The sequence below is a fragment of the Apaloderma vittatum genome, unplaced genomic scaffold (genome assembly GCF_000703405.1).
Source record: "Apaloderma vittatum isolate BGI_N311 unplaced genomic scaffold, ASM70340v1 scaffold8145, whole genome shotgun sequence".
NCBI lineage: Eukaryota > Metazoa > Chordata > Aves > Trogoniformes > Trogonidae > Apaloderma > Apaloderma vittatum.
Window position 1 is genome coordinate 34,479 of NW_009715429.1, and position 24,775 is coordinate 59,253.

The 24,775-nt window shown below is 36.8% G+C and overlaps 1 protein-coding gene across 1 annotated transcript in view; it reads right to left on the reverse strand.

The window, feature by feature from the left end:
* Positions 1-1,230: 1,230 nt before the first annotated feature.
* IQUB (IQ motif and ubiquitin domain containing) overlaps positions 1,231-24,775 on the reverse strand; it is a 25,587-nt gene continuing 2,042 nt past the window's right edge. Inside the window, exons 3-12 of the mRNA XM_009869141.1 lie at positions 24,762-24,775; positions 24,358-24,513; positions 22,006-22,216; positions 17,245-17,420; positions 14,674-14,844; positions 13,386-13,562; positions 11,415-11,663; positions 7,656-7,841; positions 6,046-6,199; positions 1,231-1,316 (exon numbers count right to left, since the gene is read on the reverse strand). The exon at positions 24,762-24,775 is cut by the window's right edge and continues 198 nt beyond it. Of these exons, the coding sequence (XP_009867443.1) occupies positions 1,231-1,316; positions 6,046-6,199; positions 7,656-7,841; positions 11,415-11,663; positions 13,386-13,562; positions 14,674-14,844; positions 17,245-17,420; positions 22,006-22,216; positions 24,358-24,513; positions 24,762-24,775 (1,580 nt within the window). The remainder of the gene's footprint in view (positions 1,317-6,045; positions 6,200-7,655; positions 7,842-11,414; positions 11,664-13,385; positions 13,563-14,673; positions 14,845-17,244; positions 17,421-22,005; positions 22,217-24,357; positions 24,514-24,761) is intronic.

Here is a 24,775-nt window from a genome sequence, read left to right on the forward strand (position 1 = left end):
GATCTTTTGTCTGGAGCAGGAATCTAAAAACCACTTTTGATTGATGTTTGTTGGTATATATAGAAGGACACACAGAGTTTAGTGTTTCATTTTCCATAGAGTTTTTTCCTTGAAGACCCATAGGCGATGTTGAGTCCAGATTTAGAACTAGATTCAAAAAAATCAACATTTTTTTAAATTAACATAAATTCAAAATAAATTCAAAATACTGGAATTTAGACTACTGTGAAATCATTTTGAAAGTGCAATGAGGAAAAAAATACCTCCATTACCATGTATTTCCACTTAACTAAATCTTATTAAGAGAAGCTATAATATTGACATACTGTGTATTTACATTCTACTCCTACCCATTTCTCTGGATTTATACATACTTTCTTTTAGAATTGTATAACTACCACATATCCTACATATTTCTTATCCTGTCGAAGTTGAAATATAGGACTCATTAAAAAAAAAAATGGAGAGAAAAGACCAAGATGATGGAGGCTTAATTTCTTTTGCTCATGAATCCTTTTCTTTAAAATAAAAAGAAGAAAAAAAAAAGAAAAAATCTCTCAACTTTGGAATTCTACATTCTGGATGTAAAAAGTTGAATAAAAAGAAGTGTCAATGCCAGGTTTGTGTGGGATGAAGGCAAATTTGGGACTGTAAGTCATGCTAAAGGGGATGCAGGGAGCAATTATGCTAACTTCTTCTTCCTTTGAGACGTTAATAGGAAAACATACATCCTGGAAAAAGCACGGACTTCCTTCTTGGGAGTGGGGAGGCAAAGTGCATGTGCTTCTTTGTCACATCAACATATATCCCACTTGTGCGTGTGGGAAGAAGGGCAGAGCTTTTCCCTCTGTAAATGGATTACTGGTGGTGTTGGAAATTGGTGGAAAGCAAATTTTGCCTCATGCTTGAAGAGTCCTTCTCACGAAAGTCCTGTGAGATAAGCCACAGGTGTTAACTGGCCACGTGTCTCTGCTAGTGCAGAAGTAGAAACATAAGCCGTACAGACTGATCTGTGTAGGGACTGTCTACATCTGGGAAAGAACTGAGGCAAACTCAGCATTGCTCACTAGTGTTTCAGAAGTGTGGACTCCTCACGGTCTCAACTGCAAAGCTACATTTTAAGAGATTTTATAAACCTATCTCTTTAGCCACTTCTCAGAGGTGAAGAGAGAAAATCAGAATTTCATCTTATAGCCCATTCTCCTTTGAAGAGGCACTGACACTTTGTAATCATTTGTTCTCATTATCCTGGAAAGATCCAGGATCCAAAGCTGAGGCCTTTTTACCAAGAGATTCCGAAAACATCTTGTAACTCTCTGAAATTCAAGCAAAGATGATGAGCTGTGCTTTTAAAGAATGTAAAGAAGCTGCCAGATCTGACCCTTTATCTGAAGAGTTTTCTTTTCCTGATAAAATGCAATGACTTCTCCAAGAAATACAGTATCTTTAATCTGACTCTGATCTTTTCAGTCAGCTTTTCCAATATTCACCACTATCTGACACAGAGAAAGCTTTCATTCTTCACAACCCTCCAGTATGTTTGTCAGAATCATTTGTAAGCTTCATAAACAGGTGAGGCAACACGGTAACTATTAGAGGAAAGTTTTAAATTACATCCTTTTCAAAACGCAATACAATTATAAATGCTATGGATAAAAAGGGGTAAAAAAGAATTTCTTTTAAATTAAGTAACAATATTATTTAACAATATCAAAGAATGAATTAAAGAAAAGTAGCATGAAGGATTTTATACTAATTTCAATTATGCTTGATTTTTTTTAAAATTGTTATTCTAATTTTTAACTATATTGGCTTTACTTGGCTTTGTCTTAACAAAAGGATTCAATTAGATATACAAAATATTGAAACAACTTTTTCCATTTTTCAACAACTCTCAACACATCATGTTCTCCAAAACATTCAATTTCTATGCTTTTAAAAGCCTTTTTTGAACACTGACTTGAAGGAAGACATGAGTTTTCACTTTATACAGGTAGTCACTTATTTCATGTACTGTCATGTGCCAAATATGAGTCAAGCATCCAATTCATTGTAGTTGAAACACAAATTTTTAACTATTTACATAAGCGCTTTCACAATGTGATTAAATGGCACTGCAGTTATAAGGGACTATCTTCTAGACTTCTGCATAAACCAAAAAATACGTGTGTGTCAGCAATTCTTTAACAGGCCAAAACACCAGTTTGCTTGAGAATACTGAACTGAATATAGAATCTAGAACTCTTCGAGAATAAATCTGCAATACTGTGTCAGTTTTGAGTCTCTCAAACCAAGTCTTTGATAAACTGCAGCAAGTTCAACAGAAGTCCATCAAGAACCTCAGAGGGTAGAAGCATTTGACGTTAGGAGAAGCTGAGGGAACTGGGCTTGTGCCACCTGGAGAAGACTCAGGGAAAACTTGAAAGCATCTTTTCACACTCAAAAAGAGATTATCAGGAAGATGCAACAAGGTTCTTTACAGGTGTGCATGGTAGAAGATGAGAGACAACATACTTTATTGAAATTACAAACTTTTTTTAAGATGAGGACAGTCAAGCACTGGAACATGTTGCTGCTAGAGATTATATATTGTCCATTCTTGAAGGACTTCAAGACATGAATAGATAAAGACTTCAGCAATTCTGTTTGACCTTATAGCTGGCTGTGCTTTGAGTGGAAGGTGGACTTTTCAGACCCCTTAAACCTGAATTATTTTGTGACCTGCTTAGTAGATGAGGGAAAGGCTGTGGATGCTCCCACAGCATTCTCCTGGAGAAAGTGGCTGCTTATGGCATGGATGGGCATATCCTTCACTAAGTAATAAACTGGTTGGATGGCTGGGCCCAAGAAGTGCTGGCAAATGGAGTTAAATTCAGTTGGTGGCTGGTCACAAGCAGTGGTCTCCAGGGCTCTGTATTTGGGCTAGTTCTGTTTAATATCTGTATCAATGATCTGAATGAGTACATCATCAATAAGTTTGCAGATGACACCAAGTTGGGCGAGAGTGTTGATCTGCTGGAGGGTAGGAAGGCTTTAGAGAAAGACCTGAACAGGCTGGATTGATGGGCCAAGGCCAGTTCTGTGAAGTTCAACAGGATGAAGTGCTGGGTCCTGCACATGTGTCACAACAATCCCAGGCAGTGCTACAGGCTTGGGGACAAGGGGCTAGCAAGCTGCCCACCGGAAAAGGATCTGGGTATGTTGGTGGACAGCTGGCTGAACATGAGCCAGAATCGTGCCCAGGTGGTCAAGAAGGCCAATGGCATCCTGGCCCATATCAGAAACAGTGTGGCCACTAGGATCAGGGAAGTGACTGTCCCCCTATACCTGGCACTGATAAGGCCACACCTCAAATCCTGTGTTCAGTTTTGGGTCCCTCACCACAAGACATTAAGGTGCTGGACCTTGTCCAAAGCAGGGCAATGAAGCTGGTGAAGGGTCTTGAGAACAAGTCTTAGAAGGTGCAGCTGAGGGAACTGGGGTTAAACAACCTGGAGAAAAGCCTGGAGGAAAGAAGGCTCAAGGAAGACCTTATTGCTCTCTCCAACTATCTGAATGGAGGTTGTAGCAAGGTGAGGGTTGGTCTCTTCTCCCATATAACAAGCAAGAGGACAAGAGGAAATGGCCTCAAGTTGCAAAAATGGAGGTTTAGATTAAAAATTTCTTCACTGCAAGGGTTGTAAAGTGCTGGAACAGGCTGCCCAGGAAAGTGGTGCAGTCACCATCCCTGGATGTATTTAAAAGAAGTGTAGATATGGTGCTTAGGGACAGGGTTTAGTGGGAGACTTGGCAGTGCTAGGTTAATAGTTGGACATGATGATCTTGAAGGTCCTTTCCAACCTAAATGATTCTCTGATTTCAAAAACCCCTTAACACCACATGGCACTGGGACCAATGGACTAATGGCTTTTTACATTTGTTTGAACTATTTCCTTAATGCTTATTTAAATCATTCTACTGAGATTCTAAAATACATTTTAAAAAGTCATTTAAAAAGAAATACAACAAATTTATGAAGAGGTAGATTACTGTTTATATGATTCATGTTTTTCTTCTTGCACTTCAACCCACAATTTTCTTCAAAAATCCTTTTTATCATTCTGGAAGAAGCCCAATCTTGGCAGCCATTCCTATCTTAAGGCTTTGATTCCGGAAAGCATGTAAGTTAATCAGAATTCTCACGTGCTGCAGTTCTACAATTCATTCAGTACCGAGCTAAAATCTAGAATTTGCATTTAATGGTATGTCACAAATAAGGGCTGGGACAGCCACTGAATGTTGACAGATGCTCTAAAACCCTTCTACCTCCCCAAAGGGGAATGGAAAGGGAATAAGGCAGAGAGACTTATAGATTGAAAATAAAACTAAACTCAGCTTTAATAAACAATAATAGTACTAATAAGGAAATAATAAAAATAATTAACTATATATGAAGATATACATAACTGATATCGAACCCAACTGCCCCCAGTAGCAGTAACCACTGATGCTGCAGAGCAGGTGGCACCAGGGAAGCCCCGGGCTCAGCAGAAAAGGCGAATCAGACACAGGAGCTGGATTCAGGAACTCAGGATTGGAATCAAATGCAAAAGAGCAGATGGAGACCTCCTCAGACTCCAGCTATTGAAGAAGAGACCTTAACCCTCATGATCCCTCAACTTATACTGAATATGACGCATGTGGAATCGAATACTGTTGTTGGTCACCTGTCCCATCTGTCACTCACTGGAGGTACAACCTTTTACCTCTTTGTGACCTCTTTTACTTCCCAACAGCCCCAGCGTCGCATACAAGAGCCAGCAGTGACCTTGATGACTATGGGATTAAGTACAAGCAAGAGCCTTTCTGCATTCCAATCCCCAGTAGTAACTGTAAACATCAGGTGTTATCACTTCTAGCAGCAGACACTGTTTACAAAAACATGCTCTTGACTTCAGAAAATGCAGCCTCTTCGAGGAGACCCAGCTGAAAGGTAAAATCACTGAACAGAATTGGTTCTGCTCAGCTCAAACCAGGACATCGTAAAATCAGTGGAAAGGCTCTGCTGATGCAGAACGCACTGGTCAGGCAGGTACAGGTTCTATAGCTTGTATTCTCTTCAGGGACACAGTCCAGTTTCCAGCTGCTTGCTGCCAAATACATGTTTCTTTGTGTTTTCAAATGCTACTGCTTTTTCTTACACTGCTTTATTTGTCAGAACAAAAGACTTTGCCCTGGGTCAAAACTCTAGAACAGAGGTTTCAGACAGATCTTTTCAAATTTCTGCAAGACTTGATTGAATGTACACTGTATCACATTTTTCTCTGTAACTATAATCAAATATAAACATAACTAAATAAATCATAAAAAGAATTGACTTCTACTTTAAATAAGACAAGCTCCTCAAAAAAGAAACCTGTTCCAAACAGTCTGCATTGTATATTTCAAATTATAAGTCTGATTTACAGTAATTTCAAGATCGTGGATACAATAATTGTATGCTGGTAGTTTCACTATGACCATCTAGATGAGCTATAAAAAGTAAAGTTATTCTTTTCACACAAATATTTTCAAAGCAAAGCAGCTATAATTGGAAGAGCATATTAATTCTGTTGTTCTGCAGGAACTTAGAATTCGAGCTTTACATGCTTAAGATGAGAGAAATAAATTTAATACAGTGTTTATAGTATTATTTTTCTAATTAAAAGGTGGCAAAGGACTAGCTAAATTCCCTCAACAAGAATATTACACTACAGACAGGATGTTCCAAGCAACACAAGCACACACAGAAAGACAGTCATTGCACTGAAAAATTTATAATTCACAAAGCTCATCAACAACATTTTACTTTTTAAACAATGATGCTACAAAGCCTGAAATGCAGTTATATTGACTAGTCAAGATCAAATTATTTTATCTGCAGAAGTTTATTTCAATCTATGTAATATAATTAAGGTATTGATGAAAAAGTACATTTCTTTAAACTGAAGGAAATCGTATTAATCAATAATTCAGCTAACTTCTTTAACTTCAGTTTACTTCACCTAAGAGTTATGGGTTTTTTACCAGTAGGAATAGGCATAGCTATTAAAAATTCATTTGCATTAGCTTGATTGTCATTCATTTGCAAAAATGATGTCATTGCTGGAATTTGAGCAAAGTAGGATTTTGCCCAGATATGCTTATGGTTCATTCTGTGAATAAATGTTGCTGTATAAGCCTGAAAGGAAAAAGAATCCAAATAAAATTAAATGCAATGAAGACATCTATCAATCTACATGTTGTTTCATATTTTAGACAGTATAAATAGTGGCCCTTTAATAAACTAAGCCAGATAATTTATTCATATATGATACATAATGAAATATTTTATAGTTCAATACTGCTACCTTATGGCTCAATAGTGAAAATTACCAACATACTCCTTGTGAAATATTAGTCAGCTTTTAAAACCAAAAATCTTCTGGTATATTTTATCCTTTCAATCCTAGAATTGTAGAATGATTTGGGTTGGATGGGACCTTGAGGATCATCATTTCAAGATGAAATTTATTTCTTTACACTAACACCATTTGTACTTACTTTTCAAAATTAAAACAGCCAATGCTTAAATATCAACATTGACCGCAGATCACTACTTACATAAATCAATAACCTAGAGGTGAAAGCCTTAATAATCCATTACTAATCTGAGGATTAGTAATCCCAGGCAATCCCAGGCAATCCCAGGATTGCCATGTGACATAGAAGACTAAGTACTCTACCAAATGACGTTCAGTGCAGTGAGATATTTACTGGATTACCACAGAATTTATAGAGAGTGGTGTTAAAACACACAGTTTCAATGTCTTGTTTAACAAATTCTTAATTTTTTTAACTCAGAACAGTATTCTCATTTTTATTCCTTGAGTGCAAACTGTAAGATTACATTGTTGGGATACTTAAATGACATCCATGTAAGAAAGTAAACTTAGATAAAAATTATTACATCAGATCATTCAGTTCTAGTCCAAGAACCAGTCTGTTATTTGATGACAAATTTATAAGGCCAGAAACTAATGAGGCCAGAGCACATGCAAGAGCACAGGCACACAGCTGGCATAGTATTTATGGTTAGTTTTTACTTTGATTTTTACCCAGGCTATCTCCTCTCTGATCTCAGCTGATGGAAGAGCATGGGAATGGTACTGTTCCCAGCAGGCAGCATGGAAGAGGCCTCTTATCTTGTTGCATTCCAGGAGGGAGATTCAGGGCAAGACAGGATGTGAGTGGCACATGATGTGAGTGGCACATGTGCTGACAACAATGGACTAATGCCTGTTTCATTTATTACACAGAGGCAAATATATAGGGGGCTGGTGAGCTTAGTGGTTTGAGAGCGGTGCTGACAACAATGACCGACACCGAGGTCGCGGGTTCGATTCCCGCTTGGTCCCCATGTGTTGCCTGGTCTAGTCGAGAGGTGGCGTCCCTGTCCATGACAGGGAGGTTGGACTAGATGATCTCTAAGGTCCCTTCCAGCCTAGGCCATTCTATGATTCTATGATTTAAAAAGTCACGATGAGACAATTTAAACATGGATGAGTGTAAGGACTAAATTTGGCCAAACAACATTAGTCACAGGATTGTATTAAAATATAACAAATACTGTTAAAATTAAGTTTATCAAATTTTACCTCTTTAAGGTTACACAGCTTAAGATGTGCATCTGCTTCATCTTTAGTAAGAAGAATAGTGTTCCATGGAGACCACTCAAGCTGCTTATCCCATCTGACCATAACCAAATCATAAAGGTCATTGCAGGCACTGAGAGCTGACTGACAGTCCCATATCTGCTCAATCAGGTATTGCAGATCTTGCTGCTAAAATGGAAAACAGGGTTATGAAGAAGCATGTTTCTTTCTACAACAGAAGCGTTGTAACCATGTAAAAATGCAAATAAAGTTTTAAGTAAAAAGATTTGTATGCATATGTTGTAGAATCACTTGGTTAAAGAACATCTAGATACACACATCATCCTCTAGCATGGTGTGGCAATTATTAACTTCATTTTTCTTGTATCATCTCTAAAATATTACATTCTTACTTTGATTATCTCTGCCAATGGCAATTCATATCTTTTGTTGACATCCTGATTGCTTAACTGCTCTTATAAAGCTTCTTAAGTCTCATGTTTTTTCTCATAGGCCTACTCAGACCTTTTTAGTTAATAACAAAAATCCATCTCTGTTATTACTTAAGTGACCTCCCCATTTATTCTTGGATTCAGAATTAATGTTATTCAATAAAGGAGTTATTAAACTACTCAGTTACTTAAAGTTTACATAAAATCAGAATAATTTGGCCTAGAGAATGTAGGAAATTAGGACAAGAAAAACTCCCACCTGTGACAGACCCCAAATCCCTGCCTGCTTTGCTTTCTTCTCCTCACTTTGCTGTTGATATATGGAGAGTTTATTGTGCTCATGACACTGTTGCTCATTTTTACCAAATGAGATTATAAAATCAGGTTAGCTATGCTACAATATTAACAAAAATTAATAGGTCTGCTTGCAATGGTTCTCCGGTACAAAAAGCATTTAAATATACTTTTAACCTATGTCTAAGTTTAATTTATATCAATCTTAATTTGTTTAATTTATTACTAGCCATCTGAAATCATTACTACATCTTGATAAACACAGCCTCCTGAATGAAAGAAACAAAAAATTGGGAGAGTAGTTACCACTGAACTTTGGCAAGTTTTTCTGTCACTCTCCGTGAATCCTTCTCTTTATCAGTCATGGAAAATTATTAGATTTTTATCTATGGGAGTCTGTAAACAACAGACTTCTAAATAGGTTTTCCTCCAAGCTAACCATCTGAAGAAGTCTCATTCCTCTATAATGAAATTTTGACTCAATTAATTAACAGTGTTTACATGTTACTTACTAAATTCCCTGACAAAAGGAATGAATGAAACTATACCAACACAGTGCTTTAGTGAAATGTAGCCTCATGCATTCTCATCATCTTGCTTCTGAAAGCCAGGAATTCCAAGAACACAGGACTGGTTCTACATCTGGTCTTGAATCTCGTCCTACAGGGCCTCCTTTATTAGGTTTCACTAAGTGGCTTCTGTTTTCAGGATTTCCTCCTTTTCACAAAATTTCAAACAACCTCTGTATCTTCTTCTTAGAAGCCAGAAATTTGCAAGCAGATATATTAGCAAGTACTACTATTTTTGTGCTAAGCTACACATCTCAAAAGTTACCAGAACTTGCAAAAATCTACACTGAGACAAATAAGGGTTCCTGTAAAATAGAGTAATAATTGACTCTTCCTTTTTCCCGGATTACAATTTTTATTTTTTTCTGCCTGAAACTCGACGAAAGCTTGTTCTGTGTTAAAACTTCTCAGGTTATGGTAGGCATGCATTTTGCTGGGAAATTTTACAGTTAATGAATTTCAAATGATGCCTCCCCCTCTAATTTGTTCTATACTCACAAGAAACAGAAACGGCCTTCAAGTACTGTCATCTGACAAGTTGGGAGCAAGTATCATTAAATGCTCAGCAGGTGAGACTGAGGAACAAGGGTAGGTAGCAAACTGATAAACAAGTTAAGCATATTTGTAACTTCAAATGAGTATGACATGACCATCAGGATACTGCTCATCGAGAAAAATCAAAGCCATAGCATGTACCATCAATTCTAAGGAGTATGTCATAGTTAAACCCTCTGAAAGAATGAAAGGCAGCCTCAGGACTTGACATATTTACTGAACTAGTTCATTTTGATACAAAAAAGTTCTTTAGTTGCAGTAAGTGGAATTTACTGGAGAGACCATAATTCTCACTAACTGCTTTTTGCCTTTTAAACCTTAGCAGCACTCATACAGGTTGTTAATCTGTGCCTCAGACCTGTTTTCTGGATAAAAGTGGGGGACAGATGGTTTTTGGGAGGGAAAGGGGATAAAAGCAAGTAGCTCAGAAAAAAAGAAAATAGTTTAAAGAAATATTAGGGAAAAAACACAAGAAATTAGTGATTTAAGATACAAATCTCTGTTTTTTAGATATTTACAACTCTAATAAAAGAAGTTAATTTGCATGAACATGACCAAGTATCATCTAGAGATGTTGTAATGATAAAACCACAAACAGAACTGCAAGAGAGAACTGCAAGAGAGGGCTTTCAGTATCAGCAGTTAAGAAGCAGTCGTTTCAGTGCATCAATGGTTATCAGATACCACAAGTGATGTGATACGATGTAATGTGATGTGAGAGGTCTGAAACATTTTGGAGGATGTTTACACATTAAGATAAAACAAGTTAGACACCGACAAAAAACTTTTCAGCTTAATTGAAAACCAATATGGATGAACAACATCTAGAAAATCCAGATGCTTTGATAATATTTCTTAACACAGACATCATAATTAAAGAATCTAAATCCTTCTTTTGTCAGCTGTCATTGGCAAAGTGCTAAACCACAGCATGGCTTGTTTTGGTAGCAGTGGCTTTTGTTTGCTTGGCTGTTATTTCAGCCATACTGAAAATACAGTTCAAAAACTATTCTATGACTGTTAGTCCTGTAGAGATTTTTATTACTAAATCTCAGAAAGTGCAAGTAAATCTTTGCTTTTCAGTATTTACAACAAATAATACTTCACAATTACCTCAGATTTAAAACTTCCTCACTGGATATTGGATGTCAAATTCTTTTGCTGACAAAATAAGTTATAACAATCAAAAAAGAGAATTTGCTGAAGACAGGCAAGAAGTTCTTTGAACTGAGTTGATCCAGTAATGATTATTAAGAAACGTTAGGTACTTAGTAATACTGCAGAAGACTACAGACTATTATAGATGAAGGCTAAAAAGTTAAAAAAATAAAATATTTAGTGAATCCCTCTCCTAATAAACGCAAAGCAGTAAAACTTTCAACTGTACAGATAGTTTACTGACATAGACCAGGAATGTCAAAACTTCGGCTTCTTTGCTTTTTTTTCCCTTCTGACAACACAAACCAATTTAGTAGTATTACTAAAAACAGTCCAAATGATGGAGCTCAAAATTATTTACTAGCACCACATCTTCAGCAACATTACAGTCACAAAAACTTTAATATTGCTTTACAGATGATGCCGGTATCTTTAAACAACTGGATAGCCGCAGCAGAGTTAGCAGAAGGATTTGGATTATTTGATTCTTTGACAGGCCAGCTAGTCTTCTACCTTCTTTGCATGTGTAGCTTGTAACCACTTTTGAAAGTACAGCTATAGTTCAAGAGCTTAAGTGCTTCTACTTTATGTTATGGAACATCTCATATCACAGGAAGAAGTTTTTTTAGCTTTTAGCCTATTTCTCAACCTGTTAACAACATACACAAAATAAAGGAAAAAATACAGGCAAAGCTATTGGCTTCCATTATTAACAAAGCTCTTTCAGACAGTACCTGAATCAAGAAAACAATTTTAGCATCATCCTGATAATCAGCTTCAGACTTTCTGAGATTTTCCAGTATAAGTTTGTACTTCAAAAATTCTTCTCGCCGATGCGCCTCATTACTGAGCTTGCAACACATGAGACATCTGTTAACGGTGCGGGAATTAGCAGTAACAGGAAACTTGGTAGATGGTAAGTAATTTTCACAACTACGACAGAAGTTCACATTCTTATATAGCTTCAAGGGATCTGACGGAACCTAAAAGATTTTTTTAAAAAGTTAATTTACCATAAAGTATCTTTGCATTACTTGTGTGTCAGAATAAATTTTACTTATATTCATGCAAGTATTCTAATACGTAAAACATGGTAATACTTATTTTAAAATACCCAGTAGGGTGGAGGTTTCTTTAATAGAAGACTAAGAGTCATTGTATTTTCTTACTGTACTTGTTAAAATCAGTTATATAAACCAGTCGATTCATTTTTAAGCTCTATGAAGATCTTAGAATTTGTGCTCCAGGGCTCTTGCTGGTGTTTTTATGTACGTGTTCTGTAAAGATGACAACACAGAGAAAACAAACTAATTCTTCTGCATTTAATTTTTCATATAGAATCTGCCCTTTATGCGAAAAATAAACCCTGAGATTATGGGCATATTGATATTTTGGCATAAGAATATAAAATCATAATAAGAGCCATGTGTCCAAGAACAATATGGGGAAGATAACAATCTGAACTTATTTATGAACTCCTCATCCTTGTATTGCTTCATGAGTTTTGGTAAGAATATCATAGAGTCACAGAATTGCAGAATTATATAATATAGAATCATAGAATGTTTGGGGTTGGAAGGGACCTTAAAGATCATCTAGTTCCAACCCCCTGTCATGAGCAGGGACACATTTCACTAGACCAGGTTGCTCAAAGCCCCATCCAGCCTGGCCTTGAACACTTCCAGGGAGTATATAATGTAGTTTTTGCAGAGGGCCCAAACTACCAACTGGGTAGTCTGAATAGTCTGACAATCTAGCTACCTATTGCAGTCACCTGCCTTTGTTTGAAAGTGACACAAAGATTTGGTCATTTTGACTGTCTGCTGATGAGCTGCCTTCGTTTTTACAGTCTTCAGAAGGTTACAAGATTCAAATACAAATATAGGTGCAATTTAGCCTTCAACTCAAGATACAGTTAACCACTCTAGTCCCTGCTATGACACATCTACATAACCCTGTTTATAAACCTGGTGTAAAATAACTGTTAGTTGGTTCTAAATACAACTAACATTTACTGACAGATTCTCTACTCCTGAGATACCATCAACCACTGTAAGAGAAATCCTGACAGATGCAGAATACGATAGCATATGATAGTGAATCATATTTTCAGTTGTAATCCGTACTCAGAAAAGAAAAACAATGGCACAAGTTGAGAAGTGTCTACCACTTTCTCCACTTCCTACATATGTCTTTTTCTCACGAAGTAGCAACTGGTTGTACAACAGAAGCTTGTAATAACTCTTGCTTAGGTACAAACTCATTAGGCATCACTTTGACAATGGCAATGTTCTTCCTTCCTGGATGCATGGCATGCTGCTCTGCTGTCCAGTGGGAAAAAAAGATAATTGCTCTCTATTTTGGTTCCCCATTTACTATTACATTTTACTTTGACCATCCCATAAGATCTACCATTTACAATTCCGATTTTTTATTTTATACATAGAGTTCCTGGGCGCTCTCAGTGATACCAGCCAGTTGTTAGGTTCTTACACCCTTGTCTCTGACCCATGCTTCCTGTACAACTATATAAGCTTATTTGTGTGAAGCCTGTGGACTTGTCATGTTTTACTTCTTGAGGAACCCCTCCAGCAATTCTACAGCAAAATGTAAAATAAAAAAAGCTTTCATTGTTTTCCATTCCCTTTCTCCATCATCCTTTGTTCAAGGGTTACTATGTCAAGACTGCAAAATAAGAATAGTACCTTAAGTATCCTAGCAACTTCAGGGTTAAACTCCGGAGTTTTAATATACTGAAGAAATAATGTACAAATTCTTTTCCTCAGTCCTTCTAAGTTGCATTCTTTCACCTCTCTTGATATAAGATCAGCTTCCCTGGCAATTAATTCCACTATTTCCCGTGTTAAATTACATTCATGTTCCTGAAAGAAAAAAACACAAAGAAAAAGAAAAACGAACTCCACAACAATAAAGGAAGCAAACAAATAAATATAAAAGTGAACTATGGATGTTCACACAAGAACATTAGCTATGTGATAGGAGGTGTAATGTATACAGCAGTAGATAGCTAAAAAAAAACAACACTGAAAACAATAAAAAACCCCTCCCAAGACACAAAAGGCATGGAGAACTTCATGAGTATGGTTGGAAATCAGTCATTTCAGTATCTCAAATGCTTAGCAGGAGAGTCTCTAGAGACGTGTAAGAGGTGAATGAGTTCAATGTTTTCCCACTTAAAATAAAGTACTAACAGAAATTCTAGAATTTGTTCACTACGGCAATACTAACTTGTGTTTAGATAGGCAGGAGTTGAAACCAGCAGTGCTCCCAGTGCTACATTGGCTTTAGAGCAAATTCAGGAACTACCAAAGCAAACAGGAAGACAAGGAAGCAGCATTCTATCCTAGTTTGATGTCAACAGTTCCATCCTAAAAATACCTTGAAACTCATATTATTATTTTCTGTGCATTAATAAATAAATAAACTAATATGAATGACCAGAAGAAATGCAACCAGGTTGTAATTCACCAGGAACACTGGCAGTAGCAGTGGACAGGCCAAGAGAAAAAACAATAACAAAAGAAAGAAATCAGCATTTACTACCAATAAAATTGGTAACCCAAACCAACAGAGACATAAGGTTCTAAACAGACATTTCAAAGACCTGAGAAAAAAAAAATAGTAATATCCACTTACATCTCTGCCATGGTTTTCATCAAGTTGTTATAAATATTAAACTTTGTACTAAAATTGTATTATGTATTTATATACAAAAAAGTCTAAAACCAGGGGGTTAAAATTCTAATACAACTAGAAGAAAACATGCACATCACAAAATGAAACATTTATTTAGAGTGTATCTAGAATGTAAATTACACTCGTGCCAGGTGGTATGCTTGGCTTTTTCTTGCTGCCAGCTGATCATCCAGGCATCTGTCTGCACAAAGAACTATTGCTTATGTGTCAACATAATTCAGTGACTGTATCTTTGGAAAACATAGCTTCAAGCCAAACATAAACAGAAAAACATACCTTCACTGTATGTCCGAGTGTTAACAGCACATTTATTCTCTCCTCTTTTGGGATGCCAATCATGCAAACGCTGCGGTAGATTTCAAATAGTTCTCGGGCCCGAAGTGTGTACTGTGTATCCATTTCAGTGATTTTTCCATCGTACGCTTTCCATCTCTTAGGCTGTGCACACTTCAGAAAGAATTTGTATAACTTGGCTATTATAAGCTGATCATCAGCTGAACAAGTGCATTATATTACATCAAGTTTCACCAAACAGGGACTTAACATTAATGCTTGACTAATTCAAAAGGCTAATTCTATTGTCGATATTTATACAATGCCTTTTTCCACCAGAGCAAGTATTCAACTGCACGCTTTGTTTAAAGTTGTGGGTCATGAAAATTTTGACTTACAGTATATTAAAAGTAAACAATATTCTCCTGTGGGGATACGCTCTACTTCTTTAAAGCAAATTTACTGACAGCAGTGTTAGAATACATTTGCTCTATATTTCATCCTGCAGTAATAAATCCCTCTAAACTATCAGTAAAAATCAATGGGACTGTTGACTGTAAAAAGATTGAAAATTTAAGGCCTCAGAGCCTACTGCAGTACAAAATATCTCCAGGGAACTGTTTATTTATGCTAGCTCTATAGACAGATAGAAGGCATAGAATTGTTAAAGCTGACTGAGGCAAAGTATGAGTTTACAGCTCACGGGATATCACCTAGCTTGTTGCTTGCTAGCTTACCCACCTATCATATGTCTACGGCTTCTATAGACAGCGAGAAGTGTGTCAGCTGCCCTGTTCACTTTTGAAAAGTCCAACCATTCTCCCCTTTCAAGGGGACTGGTTTTGGTTGCAAACTACACTGTTACACAGGGAGGGAGGTACCTAAATCTAATAGAAAGATGGTATTCAAAACCCTCTCCCCACCATTACCTAACTGAACTCCCTTTCCTTAACTGCAACAGCTATTTGGAACCTCATTCTGTGTATTAATTATTCTCTTTCACTGTATTTGGAACTCCCAGTGTCCACAAACACTTGTGGACTTCACCCGGCAGTTTCAGCGGGAGTTAACTACAGCAACGCTTCACATGGCGTTCGTGTGACTAGTAGTCGCGTTGATTGAATTATTATTTTGACCAAATATACAGGCTTGCTATGGTATTCAGTCATATAAAATACCAAGAATATTAGATAGTTACAACAGATACTGTTAGCCATCGCCACAATCAAAATAGAGCTTTCTTCACTTCTAAATAGATAAATTATAGTTAGGTAAGCAAAAAAAAGACAAAATAATTTTTAAAAGGTATTTAAAACTGAATAAATAACATTTAATTATATTATCGGCAGAGGTGGAATTCTAATTAAAGGAGATATTGTTTATCAGATATCACAATTCAGAGCCAAAACTGATGAAGAAACGCAATAGCAAAACCAGGCATTAGTAAAACAAAATCTTTTAATTCCTTAGTGAAATCCTTAAAATTCTGCAAAACTAGAAAGAAGTACTTTTCTCTCTGTTATAAAAAGAAAGCATTCTACTGTAACTTCATGACTTTGTTTCACTGTCTTTGTACAGTATTAGAAATTATGGGAAAACAAAATGCAAACACCCCCCAAGTGAACAACAATAAAATCTCAGTCAACTTAGAAGCTACATCATGCTGTAAATCTTTTTTTGTGGTAGGCTGGCAGAAATCACTGTTTTCCACAGAGTAGTTAATTCAGTAGGTACATTTGATTCTCTTCAACAAAATCACTTACTATAAGAAAGAAAAGTAATTTGCTTATGCTAGGGAGAGTCGATGGGCACAACTTAGCCTAGGAAATGGTTATTAAAACCAGGTACTTCTTGGCATTCTGTTCTGCAAATGACTCTTAACACAGACCAATTACATTTTGATAATGTCTGTAGCACTCAAAGCAAGGCATCATATCTGTAATATCTTTAATTTTTCTTACTACCCCATCATAACTGGGTATAAAATAAAATAATTTTAGAAGACAGAAATTAGGAAGCTTTTTACTGAAAAAAAAAAGAGGTCTCACCAATATGAAGTATTTCAGAAAGAATCAGAAGCTCTCTGATTTCAGGACTATTTTCACGTATTTAAGATTGAAGCGGAAAAAAATAAAACTAGGGGAATTTTTTCCAGCTTTTTCTTGCCTTTTAGTCTGCTGGTAGGGCTGTGGAATTTAGAATAATCCTGTTACCTGTATTACTTCAGTGAGCAGGACTACTATAACTGCACTCTGCTGTCAATGCATGAAAACAGAAAAAAGCACCTGAACATTACATATACAGATCTGAGAATTACCACAGACACAGGTAGTTAACAGTCTTAACGATGCACTGTTAGTCCTCCAATTAGTCACAGAGCTAAGACATTCTCAGCTTGGAAAAAGAAATTTACTGAATCAAACTGACATGAACAATTAGATAATTTGGATGTTTATAACATTAGCATTAACTGTTAAAGCTACAAAAGCTACTTTTGGCAGGTAGTTTGTGGACATCTTTTCTGTCCCTGTACTTTGGTATCCTTTATGTTCAGCCTGAAATTACATCACTGACCTTGTTCAGAAAGTGCAGTATAGCTTTTTGTTGATTCTCCTTATCTGCATTTAGTTTTTGTCTCCCAATGGAAGCAATCAGCTGTGCCTCTTTTTCCTGAAGTCCACAAAATGCTGCCTTTCTTTCAGCACCAGTAAGAGTTCTGTTAATCCTTTCAGTCTCCTCCTGCATCCACACTACAGATACAAATATTTTGGGTGTTATTTACAAGACATTTTCCAGTGAGATTTCCGCTTTCATGTTTAAGAAATAACACAATTAATTTTCAATATTCATTAAAAGCCAGCATCTATGTTAGTGACTTGATCAATATGCATATTTTCAATACATGCAAAATGGCCCAGAAATTAATGAAAATGATATATAAATGTTCTGTCAGAGTTTGTGTGTGTACATCAATTCCAAAGTGCTAATTCACACTCCAGACTCAAAGATGGGTTAGGAGAAAAAGGAGCTCTATGTGAGAAAAAGAATTTAGCTCCCATGGAAACATGTAATGAAATGATTTCCTTACTTTTGCATCTAAAATAACTGTCTGAGGCTCAAACCATTCCAAAAGGTGTGAGCAATAGGAACATTTCAAACAATTGCTCCTTTGAGTCACAAGAAAAGACACCATGGAGATCCTCCCAGCAGATTAAAGACAGCATTTTGCTGTGGTACCGCTAGTATTCAGTGCTGAGAATATCACTGCTTCTCCTTGCATAAATCAGTAAAACCTGAAGAAGCTTTAAGTCCTCCAAAACTGAGATAAAACTTAAATGACAGTCATGTTTAGCACTCCAGGTCTTACATTGAATATTTGAGTGGTGTCGTCTTTTGCCATCTAAGGTAGATGGATGCGCATTAATAGTTAGTCATTGCTTTACTCTTCCTCGCCTCTTCTACAAGAGAATGCTTCAAGTGTCAGTGGCACGCAAACTGGAAGATAATAATGGCGGCAGCACTTCAGTCAGTACTATCTGTCCTTCTGCCTCTTAGGGTCAAAACACCAAACCACAGGTACTCACTGCACTTATAAGCTAGATGACTTAATGCTAGAAACATACAGATGTATCTGCTGGAGAGCAGTGTATGGACAAGGCACCTGGCGGTTCTGGTGGACAGCAGGATGGCCATGAGCCAGCAATGTGCCCTCGTGGCCAAGAAGGCCAATGGCATCCTGGGGTGTATTAGAAGGGGGGTGGTTAGTAGGTCGAGAGAGGTCCTCCTGCCTCTCTACTCTGCCCTGGTGAGGCCACATCTGGAATATTGTGTCCAGTTCCGGGCCCCTCAGCTCAAGAGAGACAGGGAACTGCTGGAGAGAGTCCAGCACAGAGCCACAGAGATGATGAAGAGAGTGGAACATCTCCCTTCTGAGGAAAGGATGAAGGAGCTGGGTCTCTTTAGCTTGGAGAAGAGGGTAAGTGTCAGGAGAACAGAGCCAGGCTCTTCTCAGTGATGTCCAATGATAGGACACGGGACAATGGGTTCAAGCTGGAACACAGGAGGTTCCACAAAAACATTAGAAAAAACTTTTTCACTATGAGGGTGACAGAGCACTGGCACAGGCTGCCCAGGGAGGTTGTGGAGTCTCCTTCTCTGGAGACATTCAAAACCTGCCTGGACGTGTTCCTGTGTGACCGACTGTAGGTGACCCTGCTCTGGCAGGGGGGCTGGGCTAGATGATCTTTCGAGGTTCCTTCCAACCCCTGACGTTCTGTGATTCTATGATATGTATGTGTTTATCACGGGTTATTTTGCAGTACCCATTTTGTCACTGTAAGTGCAGATACACAAATTATATGCCCTTACAGAGACTGGTTGGTAAAATCAAACTGTGTTTACTGAATAGTTTTCCTATTCTGTAACAATTCTTGGCTTTTCTGAAGAGTCTGTTCTGTTTCGAATACATTTCGAGTTTTGTAGGGAGTTTTGCAAGATTCAACACTTCAGTATTCTTGAATATCGCAAAGTGTTGTTATTGTTTGCAAAAGCAAAACTCGACAGAAAGAAAACAATCCCATAAGTGATACAGGCTTACTGAAAAAACCTGTAACATCCTGTATCACGTAAGATTAGAGGCAGGAGGATGGAAAAGAGGAAGGTTTATTTTCTGCCTGTGGCTTCCTTATCTACACTACCTTATGTTTTCTATTTAAAAATATTTCAATTTCATTTCCTTAAGGCTCTCCAAGCTTTGGTATTAATATGGCAGTTGCTTGACAAGTTCTGAGTTCCCAAAGATATACTTTCAAATAAAGCCATTTCAGCAAACAAAAGCACTGCATAGAATTAATTTATATGAAGCTTTATATGCCTGAAGGGGGCAGCAACTTCAAAGGTAGAGCAAAGAAATACAGTAAGCAACTTTGTACTTACAGAAATGAAAAAGCTGACAGTTATCATCAATATTCCCATCTTGATTCACCATAAACATGCAATCAAGTTAAAAACATTGCTTTTAGATTGTCTAGTCTACAGACAGAGGTTTTACTCCTTGTAATTTTTATTCTATTTTTTATGCAATGTAGTAGTTCATGCTTTTTAAATAAATAATCAATGTCTCTATGTGCAGACACTCTGAATACACAGATACATCTCATTGGCACCTTACAGTCAACAGGCAAGTTTTTGTATCAACAGGAATTGCTTGTACTGCCTGACCCTGTAATACTACCTCCCTGTTGTGATCAGCAGCAATAACCTTCACAGATCTCTAGAGGACAATATTTTCATTCTATTACTGCCGCAATGATTTAGCTTGTGTAGTTTGTTGACACTGTAAGAATGTGAAAGCAGATTCAGAAGCAGGTAATAAAAAAAAACCTTCCTAGAACTACTAAGCTCTATGAAAATAAAGAATATGACTGCAAGTCTCCATGTGGATAAGCAACTAGTCAACACCAATAAACAAAAACAAATCAAGAAGATTGATATTAGACCATTATTTTTAACAAAATGTTAAAAAGGCATTTCAAATACTGGGCTTTGTTGTGTTCTACTTTTGAAGTTGCACATGGTTTTTCAGGTTGCCTAGATATTAAACTCCTGAACATGCAAAGCAGAAAGTTTTATTATTTGTGAATCCAATGACATTAAATTAAGCAAAAGAGACACTTGCATAACCATGATTTTTAAATCGAAAAATATGGAGAATATCAGTACTCATTCATGACTTCAATTCCACTTTGTTGCTTCTATTGCACTTTAGAAAAGTAGATCATATATCGGATAGCACATTAGTTATCCATACAGCCATAACTGAAGAGGAAAAGAATGATTATTTGAAAGAGGAAAAGAATCATTATTTGAGTACCTTGGCTTTTGGTTACCTACTCAGATAAACCTTTAAAATGACTTGATTTTTGTGAAGTAAAATACTATCTATGAAGGAAAAGGGAAGCGGAGGAAACAAGCCTTAACAACCAACAAATCATACCATTGCCAAAATTCTAAATTTAAGAGCAGTAATAATTTTTACATTTGTCGCAAGCAGTAATATTTAAAAGTCATTCATACATTCAGACAAAGCAATTTGTTCAATGCCACACAAAGTAGACAGTATTAAAAGATTAGCATACAACTTGAGAATTCTTGAATCATGATCCTAAGCTCTGTGAATAACTCTGGCCACCAAATTTATGCCCAGTCTACCACGGAAGAAAGAGCTGGGTGGGTTTAAGGTAGGTCTGGTGCCTTTGTAATGAAGCAGGTAATCCATGAGGCCATTTCCACTACAGGGACAGTAATGTCCAAAGTGCCACAGAGTTACACCAGAAGCAAGCACTGAAGCCCTGGGTAACATATGAGTTGTCACAAGTCACAGCACAAGCGTCTTGCTTAAAAAGGAGATATTTTTAAAAGAACTCTTGCATTTTCATTACACACTAGTACAAGTCCACTGCTTTCTATTATTTCTATTTTTACAAAAGGACACACTCTGGGTTTTTTTTTGTTACATTTGCAACATTATTCTCCTTAAAGTTATGCCAGTTATCCACAGTATTCACCTTATTTTTCCAGGAAGGCTTAGAGGTGTTTGCCTATATTAGACACCATCTACTTCAACGAGAAAAGCAAGTCTTTAAGGATGCCCTGTAGGACTCCTAACAGATTTTTCAAGTTTCGATCACACAGTTTTGTGAAAAAAAGAATAAATTCAAAAGGAGAAAAAGCAAGAGGAGAAGAAGACTAGGAACAAAGGAATAATTTCAGTCACATTTTGTAAAGTTCTGGGCAAAAATTTAATCCATTATAAAAAAATTGGGTCTTAATAGTAATTTCTTCATGATATTATTTCCAGCATTCTAAATGTAGAGTAATAAGATTAAAATAACTCTGAAAAACAGTTCCTGTTTCTCCAGCTGACCTTAACATTAGACACAAATGGAAAAAAAAACTCCAGACAAAACCAAAACTGTCCAATAGCATTACAGGCTGATTATTTCCTGAAAAGGCGTGCTGGTTTTGGCTGGGCTAGAGTTAAGTTTCTTCACAGAAGCTTGCATGGTGCTCTGTTTTGCATTTGTGATGAAAACAGTTTTGATAACATAGCGATGATTTAGTTTTTGCTAAACGGTGCTTACAAAATGCCAAGGCCTCTTCTGCTTCTACAAGTATATGGGGGTCAAATAATTTTTGGAACTGGAAGAAATTGCACTCTAAGTCAAAAAAACCCAAGCAAGTATCTATAAGAACATGATAAAATCAGAAGAGTTTGTTTTAAACAAACTGTACTCTTTTGCTGATTTAGGAGTATCCCTTTAAGAAAAAACTTACATTGTAAATCATGGTACAGTCGCTCAAAGTCTTCTTTTGTTTTAGGGTTCAGTCTCCGTTGGTTCTCCTTTCTCAGTTTTTCTTCTTTCTCTCTTTTTCGCCGTAACTGTTCTTGTGCCTCCCATGCCAGCCTTAACCTCTTTTGTTCCCTCAGATTTTGTACTACATTTATAGCATGCCAACGACGGAAATATGTCTGTAATACTATTACCTATGTGTGATACAACAGCAAAGAATAATGAATTTAAAACAATACAGCATAATATATTTTTCTTAACTGTCACTTTTTCTAGCTTGTTAACTACAAGATTCTTCTTGTTCTTAAACTAATTTAAATGTTACAAAACCAGTTATGTACTACTAGTCTAAATGCTAGTAGGCTTACTTATTCAGATAACTGCAGGAGTTTAATGAGTGAGCACAGTGAAGAAGTTAGGTTCAAATAATCAAGTTAAAGTATAAGCTGCAATTACAAACTCTATTGTTCAAATCTCTCCTTAAAAAATGCCTTTTGCCATACATTGCTTTTATTATTTTCATCTTTGTGGCCAGACATCCTCATTTTTCTAGCCATTCATATGGTATCTAGATTGGGAATTTAGACACGTATTTGCAGAATTGCTTTTAAATCTCTAAATACAAAAATCACATACATACAACATCAACTGCACTTCAGCTGTAAACAAATAATGAAAGTGAAATGTGGCTATGAGAGAATTTGTTTAAAAAAAGTTTTAAAACCTCCCTTCCAAAGCTGTGGCCACTAAAAGCCAGGGAAATGTCTATACTAAGCTAAGGGTGCACAACATGCAAGCCTGAGCTTCTGCCAGCTGAGTTAGCACTTACAGCACAAGCAATTTAAGCAGCCAGTAAGCAACAAGCCAATAAGCCCATTTATGAGCCAATAAGCATTGTTCAGCATTGAAGGCTATCAAGCACAAACCCACACAAAAACAGTAACACCATCTCTAGAGGTATCTTAACCTAACGTTTCTCTCGAATATGCCTTCGGCCAGTACTTCAGTATGGAACTACCCTGCGCTGTGCGAATCCATCAAGTTGAACCAACACCAAGCTGATGTCTCTGTGTTACAGATTATTGACAGATACATTATAAGTTTCAGTAAATGACAGTAATGATAAGAATAAAACACACTAGCAGTCCTGAGTTCACAGCTGCTTTTACAAGACACTTACTGCAGTCAGCTGATGCTGACCAAATAAAAAATTCTTACAGAAAACATCTACCCAAAAGATTTCAAAGCATCCTGCCAACCATGCCAACAAAATAATCCTACTTGGACACATGTCAAGCCAACTGTTTCTCCATTTAGTTAGATCCAGACTACCTATTTTAAGCAATCAGATTAACAACTTGACCATTTACAAAGCAGTGCCCACCTAACATGAAGTTAGTATATTTAAGTTAGGTGTGTAGTCACTGGATACATGGTTTTCAAAAAGCAATTTGGAATGCCTAAATGGAATCCTCTGCACAATGATTATACAGAATCTGTCATCAGAATCACCTGCATGAGGCAACTCAGTGCACCAAAAACTTCATCGCCCATTGCATGTGTTTGAACAATGAGGTTCTACCTTAATGCCAAAGGAGCCTGAACACCGTGCAAAACAGGACAGTATGCCATAGGTAACCTCTGAGGCCTGTTAAAACTCGAAAACCGCAAAGCCCATAAACTGAAAGCAGGTCTCCTAAATCTTAACCTAATCTTCTATCCATCTGAGGCCATACATTAAGCATGCAGAATCAAAAAAACATAGAACAGTTTGGGTTGGAAGAGTCCTTTAAAGGTCATGTAATCCAAGCCCTCCTGCAGTGAGAAGAGACATCTTCAACTAGATGAGGTTGCTCAGAGCCCCTCCCAGCCTGACCTTAAATGTTTCTAGGAATGGGGCATCTACCATGTCTCTGGGCAACCTGTTCCAGTGTTTCATCACCCTCACTGTAAAAAACTTCTTCCTTAGATCTCATCTGTATCTTAAGTCCTTCAAAAAAGATCATGAGAATGCCATAGGGACAAGCCTATTTTAATCCCCAACGCTGTATATGGAAGCTTGTGTGTCACTGTAAGACAGAAACCACTAAAATCGGAGTTCATCATATTTAAGAAACCACAAGGTCTCAAATGTCATTAAAAACAGTGTTATTGTAAATGAGTAAACATACACTTCCCTCATATCTGAAAGATTATAAATTGTGAAGACTAAGCAGACATTTTGCAGTTCATTGATAAATTCACTCTTTGAACACCCTGAACACTCACTAAATATTCAGATAACCTTCATAATACTTTTCCTTACAGATACAGTTTCAAACAGATGAGAACTTACTGCTTCAAGTCTACGTCTGTGGTACTCGTCCGCTGTAACATACTTCCCAGGACTTACTAGTTTGTCAGTCCTGTTTGACACATATAGGCCAATTTTAGTCATCTGTGTTGATGTTGTATTTTTTGTTTTTTGTGGCTTATTCTTTTCAAAAGCTGTCTGGGGAAAAAAACACATGTCAGATTATAACAAAACATACAGAGATCTTTTTTTCCTTATTACAGTAAGTGGCAAAATCAGTTACTCACAACAAAAAATTACAAGACTAATGATATTCATCTGCTAAATACTTTCAATTGCACATTTATTTCTTATCTACTTCCTCAGTCCTATTGGAAATAATTGTGCCAATATTCTATTCTGTTTGGTAAAAAAAGCATTTTAAAAAGACATTACAAAGACATTACCTGTGTTTCCCTAC